This window comes from Symsagittifera roscoffensis, chromosome 3 (genome assembly GCF_963678635.1).
Source record: "Symsagittifera roscoffensis chromosome 3, txSymRosc1.1, whole genome shotgun sequence".
Taxonomy (NCBI): Eukaryota; Metazoa; Xenacoelomorpha; order Acoela; family Convolutidae; genus Symsagittifera; species Symsagittifera roscoffensis.
Window position 1 is genome coordinate 83629647 of NC_087064.1, and position 16615 is coordinate 83646261.

The 16615-nt window shown below is 43.2% G+C and overlaps 2 protein-coding genes across 2 annotated transcripts in view; one reads left to right on the forward strand and one right to left on the reverse strand.

The window, feature by feature from the left end:
• The window catches only part of LOC134842870 (programmed cell death protein 6-like), a 417453-nt gene that overhangs the window by 101410 nt on the left and 299428 nt on the right, over positions 1–16615 (reverse strand). The gene's annotated exons all lie outside the window — the stretch shown is intronic.
• LOC134842726 (neuronal acetylcholine receptor subunit alpha-7-like) lies at positions 155–2169 on the forward strand. Its single transcript, XM_063859191.1, has 2 exons — positions 155–350; positions 1304–2169. The coding sequence occupies exons 1-2, from the start codon at positions 200–202 to the stop codon at positions 1978–1980; spliced, it is 828 nt and encodes a 275-aa protein (XP_063715261.1). The 5' UTR covers positions 155–199; the 3' UTR covers positions 1981–2169.

Genomic DNA, 16615 nt, shown 5'->3' on the forward strand with positions numbered 1-16615 from the left:
TCCTCTTCTAAGTTCACTTTCGCAAAACATATCTGACCGTCAGCTCTTGGGAACAAGTTCATCACCCTTCCTTCCCCTTACCCGCCAAAATTGGGTCCGATTGATGAAATTTGAATTGTGAAAATGAAACTATATTAAAGTCAGATTTGTTTGCTTGATAATAACACCTCCACATGCAGCTCTGGAGACTACATGTACGATGGATGTGACCAACTTCCCGTTCGACAAACAGGAGTGCAAAATTGACATCGGCTCTTGGCAGTACAAGGCCACCGAGATTGACATCTTCTGCAGCAGCCCCACCTTCGACACCTCATCCTACGCGGACCACACCCAGTGGAAACTGTTGGGTTAGTTGCAGTGCTCACTGGCAATCTTCAGTCGAACATATAGCTTCCACGCGAAAAAACTATAGTCACGATCAATGGGAGGTGTGGCGGATTTAGGGTGGAGGGGGGGGGGGGCAGACTCGCTTTTCTAAGGAATTTGAGCCTACCAAATACCATATGCTCCTCTCAAGAAGTTCCGAGACATGCCCCTAGTCACGATCGAGAAAACAATACTTTTTGCTGAGCTTGACATGAAGTAACGGGCCTTTGATATTAAAAGGGACAATTGCTAATGCTGCCATTTTCATTAAGGAGTGCTAAAAATTTGAAATTCGTCTACATATACATGATGGTCGAAAAGATAGACTAAATCTAATCTTTCAAAAACACCTTATAGCCTTGAAAATTTTGGCTGGAAAAGAAATATTTCAAACATAAAACTCCACATTTTTGAAGATATTCTGCCTTTCTAGTCAGTCTATGAGAACGACAGGGGAAAAAATTGAAATTAACTATCTAATATTTTTCACTTTTGCGTGAAATCCAGAGAGTCTCCATCAAATGTTGGTGGTTTACCCACAGTCAACTGAAAATCTCGCAAGCGTTAAGCTTCCGATATTCACTCATCTGTAAAGCATTAACTTAATGTTTCAACAAACTTTTTTCGTTTCTGTTATTTGTAATGCACTTTCAATAGTCTACTCAGTGCAAACTTACCTCCCCTAATTAAGACAATGTAGCGTTACTACAAGCAATTCATGAACCACCTACACAGTACAGTTTCAAGAAGTCCCCCTTGCCTATTTTTTACCACAACTACTTGTCTCAGACAGACCAACACTACAAGTTTTCTAACAGCGCATAAGCACAAAAAGAGACTAAGGCGCGCGAAAAACCCTTTTCAATTAAAATAGTTTTAAAGACAACAGAGCAGTTATATAGAGAAGCCAAGATGGCTTTTTTTTTGGATTTAGATACATCTTGTGAGCGATCAGAGAGTGTGTACTCCACTGGGAAGTTCAGCTCCCTCCGATTCACTATCAACTATGGCCGCATGAACTCATTCTACATCCGAAACATCATCCTCCCCAACTCAGTCCTTCTAGCCCTCAGCAGCCTCACCTTTTTCATCCCCAACAACCTCGGAGAACGAGTCGGGTTCGGAGTCACTGTCACCTTGGCACTCTGCGTGAACTTAATCATCGTGATCGATTTTGTCCCGGAAACCTCAAAGACTATTCCCAATATCTGCAACTACTTTCTAGTCAGCATTTTCCTGTCCGGTTTCTCAATTCTACTTGCGACTATGTCTATAAATGTGAGTTTTTGGATCCAGCATCTGAACCCGACAGTTGCGGAGAACTTCAGAAAAATATTTCCTGGCGGTTCCTCAGTGGTGACTATGAATACAAAACTGCCAGATGACGTCACGAGTCTATCGGAGCCGTCTGGGAGACGGGATTCAACTGCAACCTCAGTTCTCCATCCGGAGAAGAAACGAGAAAAGTACGAGGATTTTATGCAACAAGCATTCGAAAACAAGAAAAAGCGACTGGAGAACGTTGTGAGAATTTTCGACGGCGTAGTTGGCTCGGCTTACTTGCTTGCGACTACTTTGTACAGCGTGATGTTTATTGTAGTTAAACAGTGAACATATTTGAACAAACTGTGTAAAAAACTCCAAAGCATGATAACCTAAGCATGATAACCTAAAAACAGTTTTAACTAACTATCTTTAGGGCATGCTCCCATTCCACTAAATGAATACTCCTTTCTACTCTACATGTTTGCCCCCTGTTAAATAACTTTCAGCTCTGAGTAATTTTGATTTTTTAAAACAAATAAGCATGTTTACTTGATATAATTAAAATTAATTCGTACCGATTTTATCACCAGGTTTTCATGTCTTGTCGAAAATGGTGTGAACTATTTTGATGAATAATCTTAAAGAAATTTTTCAATAATTTTCAGAGACGCAGAAAAAAAAACCCTGGCACATGAAGTTTCGTCCATTACTAGCAACGGGGTCGAATCTAGCGGGCACTTTCTCAAAAGTACAAACAAATGGTTAAGCGGTAATTCATATTAAAATTGAGAAAGAGACTAGTCGTACAAGGCAATTTTTGGTATTAAGCGACAAGTTGTAACGCCGTTCTCTTTGAGATGGAATAATTAGAAAAAAAAACAGAAGTTAAATTGACATCAAAAACAAATATTAAATTGTCTTAGAAATCTAAGTTAAATCAAATCTCTCAAAATATTGATTCGGTTGTTTTGATAAAATTTCGAGACAATCGAGATGGGTTTTCTCGTAGTTTACTGTTTTGGTGGCTTTTCTCCATAACCCGAATGTTATCCGTTTGAGCAGGGGCGTATCTAGGATTTTCTCGAGAGGGGGGGGGCGTTGTTTTTTTTTAGGTCGACCAAATAGATTTTTTGAGCTCTACCAAAGCATTGTTTATTGTTTTGCCCCTTTTATGACAAAATTTTCTGCGCCGCAGGCAAAATTTTGAAAAAAAAACAGCCAAAAAGCCGTTTTTTGGCACTTATTGAAAAAAATTGACAAAAAAATCGCGTTTTTTTGGCGCGCGCTCCCCCTCAAAGTTAGTATTTATTGGCGCCCAAGGCGCCTTTAGAAAAATTTTAGGGTCGGTCGGCCAAAAATGAATTTCTTAAAAAGTATCAAAGGGGGACCCTTTTGGTCGGCAGGGGGTCGAATTCCTGAAAGAAAAGCGTCCGCCCCCCCCCCCCCCCCCCCCCCCCAAATCCGCCCCTGCGTTTGAGCATGTTTTCGTTTTAGTTTTTTTTACTTTGGTCGCATTTTTCTGATTAAATTTGTGACTCGTCGGGAGTTCACATCCCATTATTTTTCGGATAGCCAATTCACACCTTCTACGGAGTTGTTTGTTTGGTTTTTGATTCTGGTCCAAGGTCTTTCAAACTGGTTCCACAGCTTTGGAGGAGAAGTGGCTTCATGCCTCTGCGTTGCTCGGGTCTTCAGGGCAATTCAATTTTTCTTGCAATATTTGAAACAGGGAACAGTCAGAAAATCTTCATCTGTTTGGTCAATTAGGCTTTTGAACTCCAATTCCAAATCGCCATCTGATATATAAGGACGAGCACATTTAAAAGTTTCACTATGATTTAGTTTTCATTGGTCTTATATCTGGCTACTCCAAGCGGTTGACTTTCTCTCAAGTTGCTCATACAAAACGAAAAAACAGCCTCTCAAGAGAGTAAGTGGAAAAACGGCGACAAAAAAGCTATTGATACTGTGTGATGGTTATCCATAGCATGTAATTTAAACATTTGTTAAAACAATGAAGGACATATCTTAAAGGTTCCATTAGCATGCCGAGATGTATTTCGCTCCAACACATCTAATCTGCCTTCTGCAGAGGAAATAAACAAGACTGCTCGTATCAGGGCTAAGCCCTGAATGTTCCGACTGCCCTTTAAGGTTTATGGAGCAGTAATAACATTAAAAAATTCAATAAAATAAAATAAAATGAAAAAAAAATTTTTTCTAAAATTTAAAAATTTTTTTAATGAAAATCATCCCCCCACACGCCATATAAAGTACAAAAGGATAGATTTCGCTCCTTGTAACAAACCAATTATGGCAAACAAGCTTCTTTTAACCAATTTGGAACGATTTCTAAGGCTGATTAACTCTCCGCTTACGCGGTAATAGCGCAAAATATATCGCGCGTTAATTGTCCCAAATTGGCCAAAATGGCAATCTTTAAACCCCCGTAACTTTACGAAAAATGATCACAGGTGAAATATCTTTTCAAATTTGAGCTCAGGACAACAATACCTTTCGAATGATATAAAAAAAATTCCGTCAAAAATGGCTAGTTAAAAAGTCGAAATTTGTCTGAAGAAAAAAAAACCCACCCTGAGCACAAATATTCCGTTACTTTCGTATCGAAAGTCGGAACAATAATATGTTGCCATCCCCGAATCATGAACAGAGGTTGCTAGCTGAGAATTAAGAGCAATTTAATTAAAATGTGGCAGAAACTGAATTGATAAATCATTTCTGCTGACGATTCTCGCCAGTTATTTATATTTTAGTAGTTTGGCTACTGCCTTGAATGAACCATCTCTCATAAGCTCCGAGTAAATTTTTTTCTCTTTACTATCACGTTTGACTCCAGAACGGTTTGGCTCTAAACTTTCCAAGGCTACAGATCGTGATTAAAGCAAAAAAGCCACCAAAGCAAAAAAGCTAACGATATAGGTTAGAAAAAAGAAGCTTCGTACTAATACACTAACGCTCGCAAGCTGGCAAGTGTAATCACCCACATACGCAATTAATTGTTCGCAACTGTCGCATGTTGCGTGTTAAGAATCGTCGCCTGTTACAAATTGTGGTCTCATGCAGGGAATTTAGAAGGGAAAGAGTTTTGAGTCGATGAGCAGGTGTTTTATATCTTCTGTATATAAATAACATGATCGTTTCATTTGCTTTTCAATTTTCTCAACGCCTACTAATGCGCAATTTTTGCTTGAGATCATGCCTATTACGAGTTTAAAATGTTTTGTAGTTGTAATAAAAATTTCACATACACACTTGATCGTATGACTCGTATGAATAGTTTTAATAACTCTCTTTTATCAGATATATCTCAGCATAGAATAAATAACCTTCTCAAGCAGACCGTCGTTTTAGTCCCCTTAATCGATCTTGAGCTCTTTATTTTCGAGTAAGTAATTGTTCATGGAGCAACAGCTTCCCTTCTCTTGCGTAACGCGCTGGATGATCGAGAAGAATACAGAAGAATTTGACTACTTGGCCCCGCTTAAAAATGCTTCCATCGATATCGAATTTAAGAGAAACCTGGGGGGCACTTAGTTCTTTTTTATACGCCCATGACAATGTTTTGGTCGCTTCAGATTCAAGCTACCCTACCTGGTTGCTTTCTTTTCTTACTGCCGAGTAAACTTTTAGTGGCGCCCAGCAGCTACCCAAAACTCTTCAGGTCAAAATGTGGAGATAAAAGTCGAGGAGGCTATTGGGGCTTTTACTTCTTAAACCTAATTTTTTTTAAACAAAATTGAGAAACTAAATTTTCAGAACGTAAATTTTGTGCTGCCATTTCGTAACAGCATTTCGTAATACTTGAAAAACCAAATTTCATATAAAAAACGTTACTCAATCGCTTATCTCGCTCGAAATTAGATTAAGAACTAAGACTAAACAAGACTGCTCGTATCAGGGCGAAGCCCTGAATGTTCAGACTGCCTTTTAAGGTTTATGGAGCAGTAATAACATTTAAAAATTCAATGAAATAAAACAAGAATCAAAAAAAAAAAAGAATATGTTATGAAAATCATCCCCCCACACGCCATACAAAGTACAAAAGGATAGATTTCGCTCCTTGTAACAAACCAATTATGGCACAAGCTTCTTTTAACCAACTTGGAACGATTTCTAAGACGGATTAACTCTCCGCTTACGCGTTAATAGCGCGAAATATATCGCGCGTTAATTGTCCCAAATTGGCCAAAATGGCAATCTTTAAACCCTCGGAACTTTACGAAAAATGATCACAGGTGAAATATCTTTTCAAATTTGAGCTCAGGACAACAATACCTTTCGAATGATGTTAAAAAATCCGTCAAAAATGGCTAGTTAAAAAGTCGAAATTTGTCTGAAGAAAAAAAAAACCCACCCCGAGCACAAATATTCCGTTACTTTCGTATCGAAAGTCGGAACAAAAAATTCCAACCGTTTTTTCTCAATACTGGGACAACCTTTGAAAGTTTTTTAAAGTCGTTCGACTCACTGCTGACAGAATTTAAATGTGATATATGACGCGAACCATTCCGATCATTAATCGTGGTACCTGGGTGGATTTTTGGTGGAAAAACTATCAATGGTCGACGCAAATACTAGAGAAGCAAGATTTTAAAATGTTTTGTGCAAAAAAAGAAGATTTGAATGTCAGTGGACCGCTTTTGAATTGTGAACTATTACTGCTAAATTAAATTGAGAAAAGCCCCAACATTCACTTCTTAAAATATATAGCATTAAAACGCACTACACATCGTGAATCAAACTCAGACACAGCAGTTTTAAATGCGGATGTGACTGTTCTACTCTCATTATAAGTCCTAGGTAAACCTGGTCATCTACGCCAGTTGGAAGATCCCTCCACTTGGTCGTTATGGGTTCGAGTAAAAAAAGATGTATTTCAAAGTCTATTGTTCAGATATAAAGATCGACACTGAATACACGCCAAGCATGCACCGACTGCATGTTCGCAGGTGCCGGGAAGATCACTTAACTTACTTGGCTTTCAAGGCTGAACATAAATAACTTAAGGTGAGTTTACAAATAATAAAAACAACAGTTAATTTGTAAATCCGGATGGACAACACTCCCGCGGCTAACTCGAAAAGAAAAAAAGTTTTTCATTGTTTTATCAAGGATTTATATGACCTTTTGCTGCACTTTTTTCTTCTTGATTTTTGTTGTTGTCGTTTTCGTCATTCACCACTCCTCTGTTCGTATTGGGTTGTTTCTCCACCCCCTCGACTACTTTCCAGATGAAACTTTGATGACCTCTCATTCGTCATTTTCTGAAGGTTTGGTTCCTAACGTCTGTAGAAATTCGAGACAAGCTTTAACATCTGCTAGATCCGCGGGGCCATCCGTGATTGTAATTGCATCGACTAAATCTTTGGGTGATGGTGTTTCCCGGCTGGGCGACGGTTGAGGGGTTTGTTTCATTCACACCTTCTGGACGTTTATGATCGGCGTTGGGTTTCCGATTCTGTTCGTGAGATCCTTGTTCGTAATAAGTTCCTCCCATCTGCACTCCAGCTGGTCAAGGCCAGGGGCAATGGTTCTGACTTTATCAACTCATTAGAACTGATTCAAACGAAATGAAAGTCACCACCGGGAACCCGTTCTACCTTTCCGAGGTAGCAGTGGTGGTCATGACGCTACAATCTGCACAATTTTGCCTATTGATTGTACGCACCGGGACAACGCCAACATGACTTGGCGGCTTGGGCATTGGGCTCGCTTTGACCCAGGAGTATCGGTGCTTCACATAACAGTGATTGATCATTGACTTTCTAACCGAGCACCGGTAGGAGCAGAGCGGACACTTTAGCACCTCATCACCTGTGCTAGTGTCTTGGTTTGATGCGAAGGGTTGCCGACTCAGTTGCGGTGCTGAGACGGTCGATTCTGATGCGCTGATCAGTTTCACATGCGGGTGACAGTTTTGCATGTGCTTTGTCCAACCGCTGACATAGACATAAGTCTTGTTACAGTCGGACAGAGGGCAGTCGAATTTACCCTTTTTGGACCCCCCGTCGCTGGGCTGCTGGGGGATCTCTGCAGTTCTTTCAATTCCTTTAGTTACAGTTCCCTCAGTTCCTTTAGTTACAGTTCCCTCAGTTCCTTTAGTTACAGTTCTTTCATTTCCTTTAGTTTCAATTTCACTTTCACTACTAGCGGAGGTCTGGACCGAGGGTGAATGATTGTCTCTGAGATGCCGGTACATCTCTTTTTTGCTATGAAACATTCTACCACAGTTTTCATTAGCACATTGAATTGTTTGCGACCTCTTTCCGATAGCATTTGCTTTAAAATCCCCACCGTCTGTGAACTTAAGTTTGTTTGTCGGATTATGTAACCAGTTATCCTGGTCGCACTTGGTCTTGAGCCCATGGTTGTCAAGATCAGCCCTGAGCTGCCTAACCCAATCTTTTTGCCAAACTTTAGCACCTTCAAGTAGTTCATTCAAGCTATCGGCCCCGATGTTTTTAAAGGAAGCATACAGTTGTACGCTTCTCCTGCATAGTTGGTAAGCGACTGGCGTTGTTTTTACTTTTTCATTCAGTTCTTTTAGTTTCATTTCGTTTCTGGTTTCTAGCCTGAGACACATTCTTTTAGCGCGGTGTATAACCGCTTCTAATCTACCAAGATCGGTGCATCTGATGACAAGGGTCTCTAAGCCGTATAGCAGGACAGGCTTTAGAATGTCTCAATTAGGAGACCCTTGTTCCTTAGTGTCAACCTTTTAGACACCAAGGCCGGTCTAAGACGTAACATTGCTATTCTTGTCGTAGAAATGCGAGCGCTGATAGCCTTGTCAGCGCTCCCATCAGATGCTATGATGCTGCCGAGGTACTCAAAGTGATTGACCTGTTCTACCTGTTCACTGAGTACATTGATAGGGACATTAGTATTGTCTTTGGTGTTAATTACAATACTTTTAGTTTTCTCGACAGAGATTTCTAATTGAGCCAATCCAAAAGTTTTTGCCATCTCATTCAGCGACTTGGTAGCATTTGCCTGGTTATCAGAGATCAAAGCCAGATCATCAGCGTATGCAAAGTTTCTTTTCTCCCCACTGGTCTTACTTAGGAGGAAGTCAAAAAGGATGATAAACAACAGTGGGCCTAAAACGCACCCTTGCCTCACCCCTCGGTTCACTACAAAGGTGTTATCCTTATCAAGCTTGCCGATGGGTTTGGTGTGGAGCGCTTCAATCAAACTGATGATATCTCCTGGGATTCCAAAATCCCTTAGGGCAATAAACAGCACTTCCCTATCAATTGAGTCAAAAGCCTTCTTCAGGTCGATGAAAGTCATACAAAGAGGTTGCTGGTTCTCAATCTTTCTTTGCAGCAAACATCTAATTGCCAAGATAGCTTGGCCCGTTGACCTGTGGCTTCGGAACCCAAATTGATAAGGTGAGATCTTGGGCAGCTGCTTATTCACCCTATTTGCAATCACCTTTGCGAACACTTTGCCAATTTGGTCAAGAAGGAAGATGCTCCGGTAATTATTCGGTTCTGCTCTGCTTCCTTTCTTGAACAGATTGAGTACTACTGCGTCCCTCCAAATTTGGGGAACTTTCCCCGGTTCAAGCCAGATATCAGTGAAAATTCTTGTGAGAGGCTTGAGAATTATCTTCTCGAGCAACTTAAGAAGGAGCCTTGCCCGTGTTAATTTTTCTCAAGGCTTGTAGTACCTCTGCTCCTTAAGGAGGTCCATTATCTGCACCTGGAAGTGACCTTTCAACAAACTTTTCACTCGCCGGTCTGTTCGTAAACAGATTCTCATAATGCCTTTGAAACTTCACATTACTGACTTCACCTTTGCTCCTCCTCTCCAACCAACTCAGGCGAACACTCCTAAGAGTCTCTTTCAACACCTTAAACGCTTCACGCGTTTGTCCGAGGACGTGCTTGTCTTGAAACCCTTCCCGACCACTCTCTAACATCTCATTTTGGACAAACTTCCTCAACTTGTTGCACTTCAAGTTTAGCCTTTTTCTTGCAGCAACCAATTCGTCAGTTCTGTTGTTTAGAACCTGACGATGTACACTTCTCCTTTCTTTAAATACCAAACGTTTTTCAGTATTTAAATACTCAAAGAATGTACCCTCTTTTTCCTCAGGTTCCGGAACCGGTAACCTGGCATGGACATTGCACACCAACTCCTTAAGAGTTCTATTGAAGCTCTCAATGGTGTCAGTGTGGGACAAGCGGTTATCTGATGTTAGGAACGAGCGACCTTGGGCAGATTTCAGACAGGTATTGATTTTGGACCGTAGTCCAGGAGACTTCCTTTTTAAGCTTTTTCTGAGAAAACTTTCACCGTCAAACGCCATTTTGCCTGGTTCTTTCGGGGGTAAGACCACGCCTACAAGTTTAGCATGATCTGAGTGATGCCCGGTACTACCTCCCCAACTGGCTCTCATATCTCTCCAGACCGTGTTCCGATCGGACAAGATATAATCGATGACAGCACCTGAGCCTCTGGGGTGACGCCACGTTATAAGCCTACTTAAAGGCTTCTTGAATAACGTGTTCACGATTTTTAAATCGTGTGTCGAACAAAACTCTAGCAGTTTCTCACCGTTTGAGTTTGTTTCTTGGTAGGCAGACCAGGCACCAGCTAGTGGTCTCATTTTGGTCAGTTGCTCCTTACTGATTCTCGCATTCAAATCTCCAAATATCAGAGTATGAGATCCAACTTTACGGCTGGGGATGCCGTCTTTCATTACTCTGAAGAGATCAGCGTAGAAGCAATCAACCCGTTTTTCACCTTTCTCATCATCAGGGTTAGTGGGACTGTAACAAACGACTATTTTAAACGTTTAACTATTGATGCGACTACTCAACCAGGCTACCATAACTCGGTCACTTTGGCACCTATGCCTGATTAGTTTCAGTTTCAACGAATTAAAAATTAGAGCAACCCCGTTTCTGCCTTTCCTCTCGGGGTCGCTCGCGCACACAATAGTGTAGTTTCTACCAAGATCAGAGACTCCGTCGCTACTTAAGCGGGTCTCGCATAAACCCAGGGCATCAAAATGCCGCTCAAGCATCAGCTGCTCTAACTCTCCTCCTTCCAACCCCCTAAGGGTCCTACAATTCCAATTTCCAAACTTCCGCGGTTGCTGCCTAACCAAAACATTGTCTCGGGCCGGTCGCTCCTGTTTCCGATTGGTTTCTCTCATTGGTTTAAATGTAGGCAGGATTTTTACAGGTATGGCTTACTGGACCGTATTACCCAACCTCTGTTATTACACCGAGGAGGCGTTAAGCAAAATTCCTCACGGAAAATCGCCTGCAGTTTAGTATTGATACCAATGGTAGATGTATCTTCCGACTCTCGCCGAGGTGAGATCGCTGATTACCGCAGATTGCCTGCGAACGACTCAATCCTAACGCGGGGAGGCACTGCATATGAGAGGCACTGCATATTTTTGTTGACACCCTGGTTGACAGCGGCGTATTCTTGGTGAACTGCTTTTTAGTTACCGGTTCTTGTGCGGCTTCGTTATCCGACAATGAAAGTGAGATTTCCAAATCCGACGCCGATGAAGCTGGTACGTTCAACTGCTAGCTTTTTGTGTTGGCGTCTGCGCTTATTCTCTTTCCGTGCTGGCTCTCCCCCTTTGTGATATCTTGCTGCTTGCTGGTGCTCTGCTCCTGCTGGTTCACTATTTTGTTCTGGTTGGTATTCTTGGTTTCCTTACCTTTTGCATAATTGCTCTCTCTTGTCTCCACAAACATCGGATGGGCCGGTGCATTTAAATTTTCAACGTCTCAAAACCGATAGTTTTTATTATGTCTGGCTAATTTGTATGCCACAAACTCGCTTAGTCGAGTTGTTCTGCAGTAAGGGTACCAGTTAAGTAAATTGGGTTAACACCCTTATCTAACTTCGGATGGTGTTGTTTTTCTATAACTTACTTAAAATTTTCACCTTGCTTTCTGCATCATTTGAATTTTTGTTCACTTGCCACTTTTTCCGGGTGGATGTGAGAAAACCAGATGTCCTCGGCTATATCTTGCAATGCGTCAGTCTCCTGCTGTGTCAGTTGGACGCTCTCCAGCACTGTGCCCCGCAGTGTCGTTGGTATTACCACCCAGTCGTCGATGATAAAGCGCTCGTCGCGGACGCACAATCGGTGTCGGATATTGTAAAAGAACTGGCCGTATGATTGTTTGATCAATTCCGAATCCCATGCCTTTACGAAATGCATCAGAGACCGCAAACTTTGGTCCTTTCGGAGAACCGCCGTAAAACGTCTGTATCTCGTTATCGTCTCTTCTGGGGTTTGCTTGAGTAATTTTTGTTCAGAAATTTTCATTCGCTTAGTGATAAAATTGTCCCGGTTTTGAGGTCAAAAACATTTGTTTTAAATCTTTGTTCTTGCTAGGGCCTGGTTGTTCTTTCTCTTGTCTGGGAGATTTTCTTCCTCCTTCAAAATCCATTTTTCGCCCTTTTTCCAAGAAAATGTTCCGTCTGTGTTTGTCATTCTCGTCTCGTGTTCCTCCCATGTGTTCCTAGATTTGAAATAGTTCGGGTATTCAATTTTCACCAAATGGCTGTTCCCCTAATAGTAGTGTGTGTTATTCCTCCCTCGCTTGTGTTAAACGCGTCTCTTTCCTCTCTCTCGCTGTCTCTTTGTTCGGTCCTCGCAACAATGTTTTTACCATCCTCCCGTATTCGGAATCTTGCGCCTCTTCTCATAGTTGAACTTTCGTTAATTGGAATGAAGTTTTCTTCCAGGATGATCTCTGGTTGACTCAGACCAGCTGGCGGTTCTTTTTCTTGTGTTGTGATGTCTTGTTTTCATGTGATGACGTAACCAGCGTTTCCGGGTCTTCAATTTTTGTCTTTTCGCATTATCGAAAGGCAAAGAATTTTTCCTGTGTCGCTGCTATGCTAGAGTAGGCGAGTTTTGAACCGACTCAACTGAAAACTGATGAGCGATTGAACGGAACGGGACGCGGGCTTCAATATAGAAGTTGCTAAATAGTAGTTAGCTCATTAAGGGCACTGTAAATTGTTTCATTTCCTTTGCGATCGAGAACTTACTCATTGTGCCCACGATTTGCTGAACTAGCGAGAAGCGTAAAAGGAGAGCCGAAAAGAGCAGAAAATAAGGGCGAAGTCGCGCAATCCTTTGATCGGCCAATTTAGTCTAACCATCAGCAGAACCCTTTCGGGATTGTGGATCATATCGTGTCGTGGTGTCCCCCGCTAATCCACGGTATAAAAGGGAGAAACTATTCGGCCGTAAAGTAGAGTGAAAGCGTCCTTAGAGGAGACGACTACCCGGAAAAAGAATCTACAATGGCTCTCCTGGTTGGGCTTTTTTTATCGAGCGAATAACGATCTTTGGATTCAGCAGCGACGAGTGTTTGACGAAGAGTAGACTAAGGCGCGACGAAGTAAATGGTGTGGGGCAACCTAGCAGCAAACGAAGTATTGTTCAAAACGAGTGTTGGCGATGTGTTTCTGCTGGGAACCAAACTAGTGAGTGTGAGTTGTTCGAATTCGGAACTGAAGAGCTACTGCGGTCCAAGGCATGATAGCGCTGTCATTAATGGCTGGACGTTCATGAAGTTGGAGATACGATCAATAACCGAGAAAACAGCAGTTATTGTTGTCGAGAACTTGTTCGTACCTATGTTGATCAGTCTCAGCACACTAAAGAGAAAATCAGAAATCAGGGTGGACTATCAGCGGCGCTGTATTCATGCAGGCGGTAGTTCGGTGCCATTGCTGGAAGATATAGGCCCTCCCTTGGACGAAAGCAGGATGTGGAAGAGTATAGCCCACTCCGACGGTCCGAGAGTCTCGGCACGAGAATTGGGTGCACCCAGACTCGAATGGGCTGACAAGAGACGAGCTTTCATTTGTGGCAGAGTCTGCGGCGAGGTAGCGGATATCCAGATTGACAATACGGCAGATTGCAATCTGATATCTGAAGGACTGCTCGAGCTCTTCGGGTTCGCTGCCACTGTCCGGAGGTTCAGTGGAAAAATGTAAGCAACCTTCAACGAGAAAAATTGAGACCCTTGGATACATCAGGGCGAAGAATGAATTTGAAAGTTTCCAGGAGGTGTTCTCCTTGATTGTTGTCGGCAATGGCGTGCTTGACTCCGATGTGGTCCTCAGTGCTCGGGAGCTCAAAGAGTGCCGTGGTCTATTTGTGAGCGACAAAAAGTCAGCCATCTGCCACGAGACTGATGCTACGCAGCCAGTCTCAGTGAAATTCGAGAAAATACCAAAAACAGTGACAATCGGCTGAACGAGGAAGCAGTTGGGACTACGAAGAAGATGACGATGAGAGATTCGGAAGAATCGAAGAAGCCGAATACAAGTATGGTTAGCCAACGAACCACGATGACCGAACCCGATTTAACGACTATAACTTATTCGAGACGAAATGATAACGACGATTCATCGGGCAGTGGAATGCTGCTGGAAGCGGCTGAAGGGCCAAATGAGGTTAACCCGAAACAACACTTGCTTAATGGGTTTGTGGACAACCTCCTAGTTCGGATGGTGCTGGAAGAGGCTACTGCAGTCCACATGATGGATGTATGTGCTTTCATGATCCTGGAATCTTCACCTCAGCTTGAGGCGTTCAACGGGAAAATTCACGAGTGGTGGGATAATCAGGTTAGTGACGTTGTTGTTTCGAGCCAGGCAAAAGTGGATGTGCAGATTGGGACATTCACCGAGCGACTGGATGTCGTTGTGGTGGCGGCTACTGAGATAGAAGTCGGGGTGGTGCTGAGCCTCAAACAATTGGAAGGACGACAAGGGATGCTCCTCGAACGTCATAGAGGGGTGCTTTGGACTGGAAGGGAAGGAGTGGTTGAGATGATCTCCGAAGACTGCGAAGAAATGATCGCACATCACTTGAAAGTTGTGCTTGACGGGGGCAGAAACTCAGAAGTCCCAAGAGCAACGAGCAAAGTTAAAGAGGAAAACCAGCTAGCCGAGCCGGTCCACAAAAGTTTTGGCGTATTGGCCGATCCTGTTGGCAAAGAGGGCCGTTGACACTCGCAGGAAGTTTGTGCATGCGTTCGCAAATGGCGTGTACATGGACAAAAAACTTGACGACAAGATTGCGGGCAACTTGCTCCGACTGGATGCTTTCCAGACGTTGCAGCCACGGTCGGCTGTACTGCCGTTCAACGGAAGATTGATTGCAAGATGTGACGGGAATTATCGAGATGTCGAAGTGGTCGGATTAATTTCGGTGAAAATCAAGTTGGGGAGACTGAAGAGGATTTTCCCAGCGGTAGTCGTAGAGAACCACGAGATTGACACGGACATGGTTCTGAGTACTCGATGGACGAACGAATGTTTAGGAAGTTTCTATGATGAAAAGTCAAAGAAATTTTTCACGAGTTCCGACCCAAGCTCGGCGAATTTATTCGAATGGGAGTCGCGCCCAAGGCCGCAGAAAATTGAACTCGCAGAGGAGTCTCAGACAGAGTTAGTAGATCGGAAAGACGGAGATGACAAGCCGATGGTGGGACGCCAAGTGAAGAAGTCACGGGTCGAGGCCCCCGAGAATCCGAGGAGGGAAGTGAGTGAACCGACTCGCGTGGAGACAGATGACAGGTACTGGATGCATTCACAAATGGCTATGTCAGCAACTGGGCTGCTAGGGTGGAATTTGATCCGAACCTTGAATGGACCCTGTTAAGCTACAAAACCTACCGGTCGATTGGATCAGAGGTGCCCCTGAGACAGGCCGAGGAAAATTTCGAGACAATAACAGAAGACAGTTTGGGTGTTGCTGGCAAAGCGTCGGTTGCGCTGCAACTGGGACAGTTTAATAGAAGGATCGATGTCTTAGTGGTCGATGGTCTGGATGTTGATCTAACACTTAGACTCTTTTGGTATGAACAGAACGAGGATTTCGTTTTCGACATGAAGAACGAAGTTTTGAAAACTGGAAAGAAGTGCAGTAGTCCAACTGAGGTTAGATTCAGATGTCTTGCGAGACCGCGATTTCGGGTCCGAGATGGGATGGAGACAGGCAGAGTATGCGTCAACGCAGCTGTGACTACAGACTCTTGTGAGGCGGAGAGTGCAAAGCCGCCAAAGTGGGCGCTGGCTTTCCCCGAGAGTGCAGGTTCTGGCACAGAAATGGCTGGGTGTGAAGTGGCAGTGAAACGCGAAAATCAAACTGGCGAATTGGGAACAGTTGACGACGCTGCCGGACGAGTCGGCACCGAAATTGCCGAAAGTAGCGGTCAGGAAAATGATTGGAAGGGAATGAGCCTTGGCTCTTTGAGAGAAGGTGATCTGGAGAATTGCGAACCCGACGACAACTCAATGGTACGCGTCTGCCCGACGGAGATGGGACACAATGTGAAATCGTTCGATGAGCATAGTGAAGAGAATGCTCTGGTAATAGGCGAGGTTACGAGTGGAAAAATGGTTGAAGTGGGGGAGTCAATGCGTGGAATTCCCTGTTTCCTTCCAAATTTGAGTCGCCCATTTACATCCTTGCTGTCACACAGAAACGGCACGCGAAGCGTATTCACGATGGTTGGACGGGAGAGAAGAGATTTAATGATTGCTCCGGGCGGGAATGAGAAGGGAACGAAGGGCTTTTTCGACGGATCTGATGATGATGAGTTGAATTTTGACGAGGACGAGACGGCAGATGGTTTTTTTTGAGTAGTGGGGAAAATTTCTCTGTGGGAGCATAGATGATGAATGAAACCGTCCAATGGCCAGATGAAAATAACCCCGACGAAACAAAAATTACCTGGGCTGAATCGAGCCAAGAGATGACAGAAACGACGTGCGAACACAGAATGTCTAGGTAAGTATGGGACAAACGTCAAAATTTGCAAGCGAGTAGCAGATCAGAAGGTTCCGTCAGGTCTTTCAAGCGATACCGAACAGACGAAGAACAAGGTGGATTCGACGACAGAAGGAAAGTGGAGCCTATAGAAAAGAAGGCTGCCAACTCTCATAA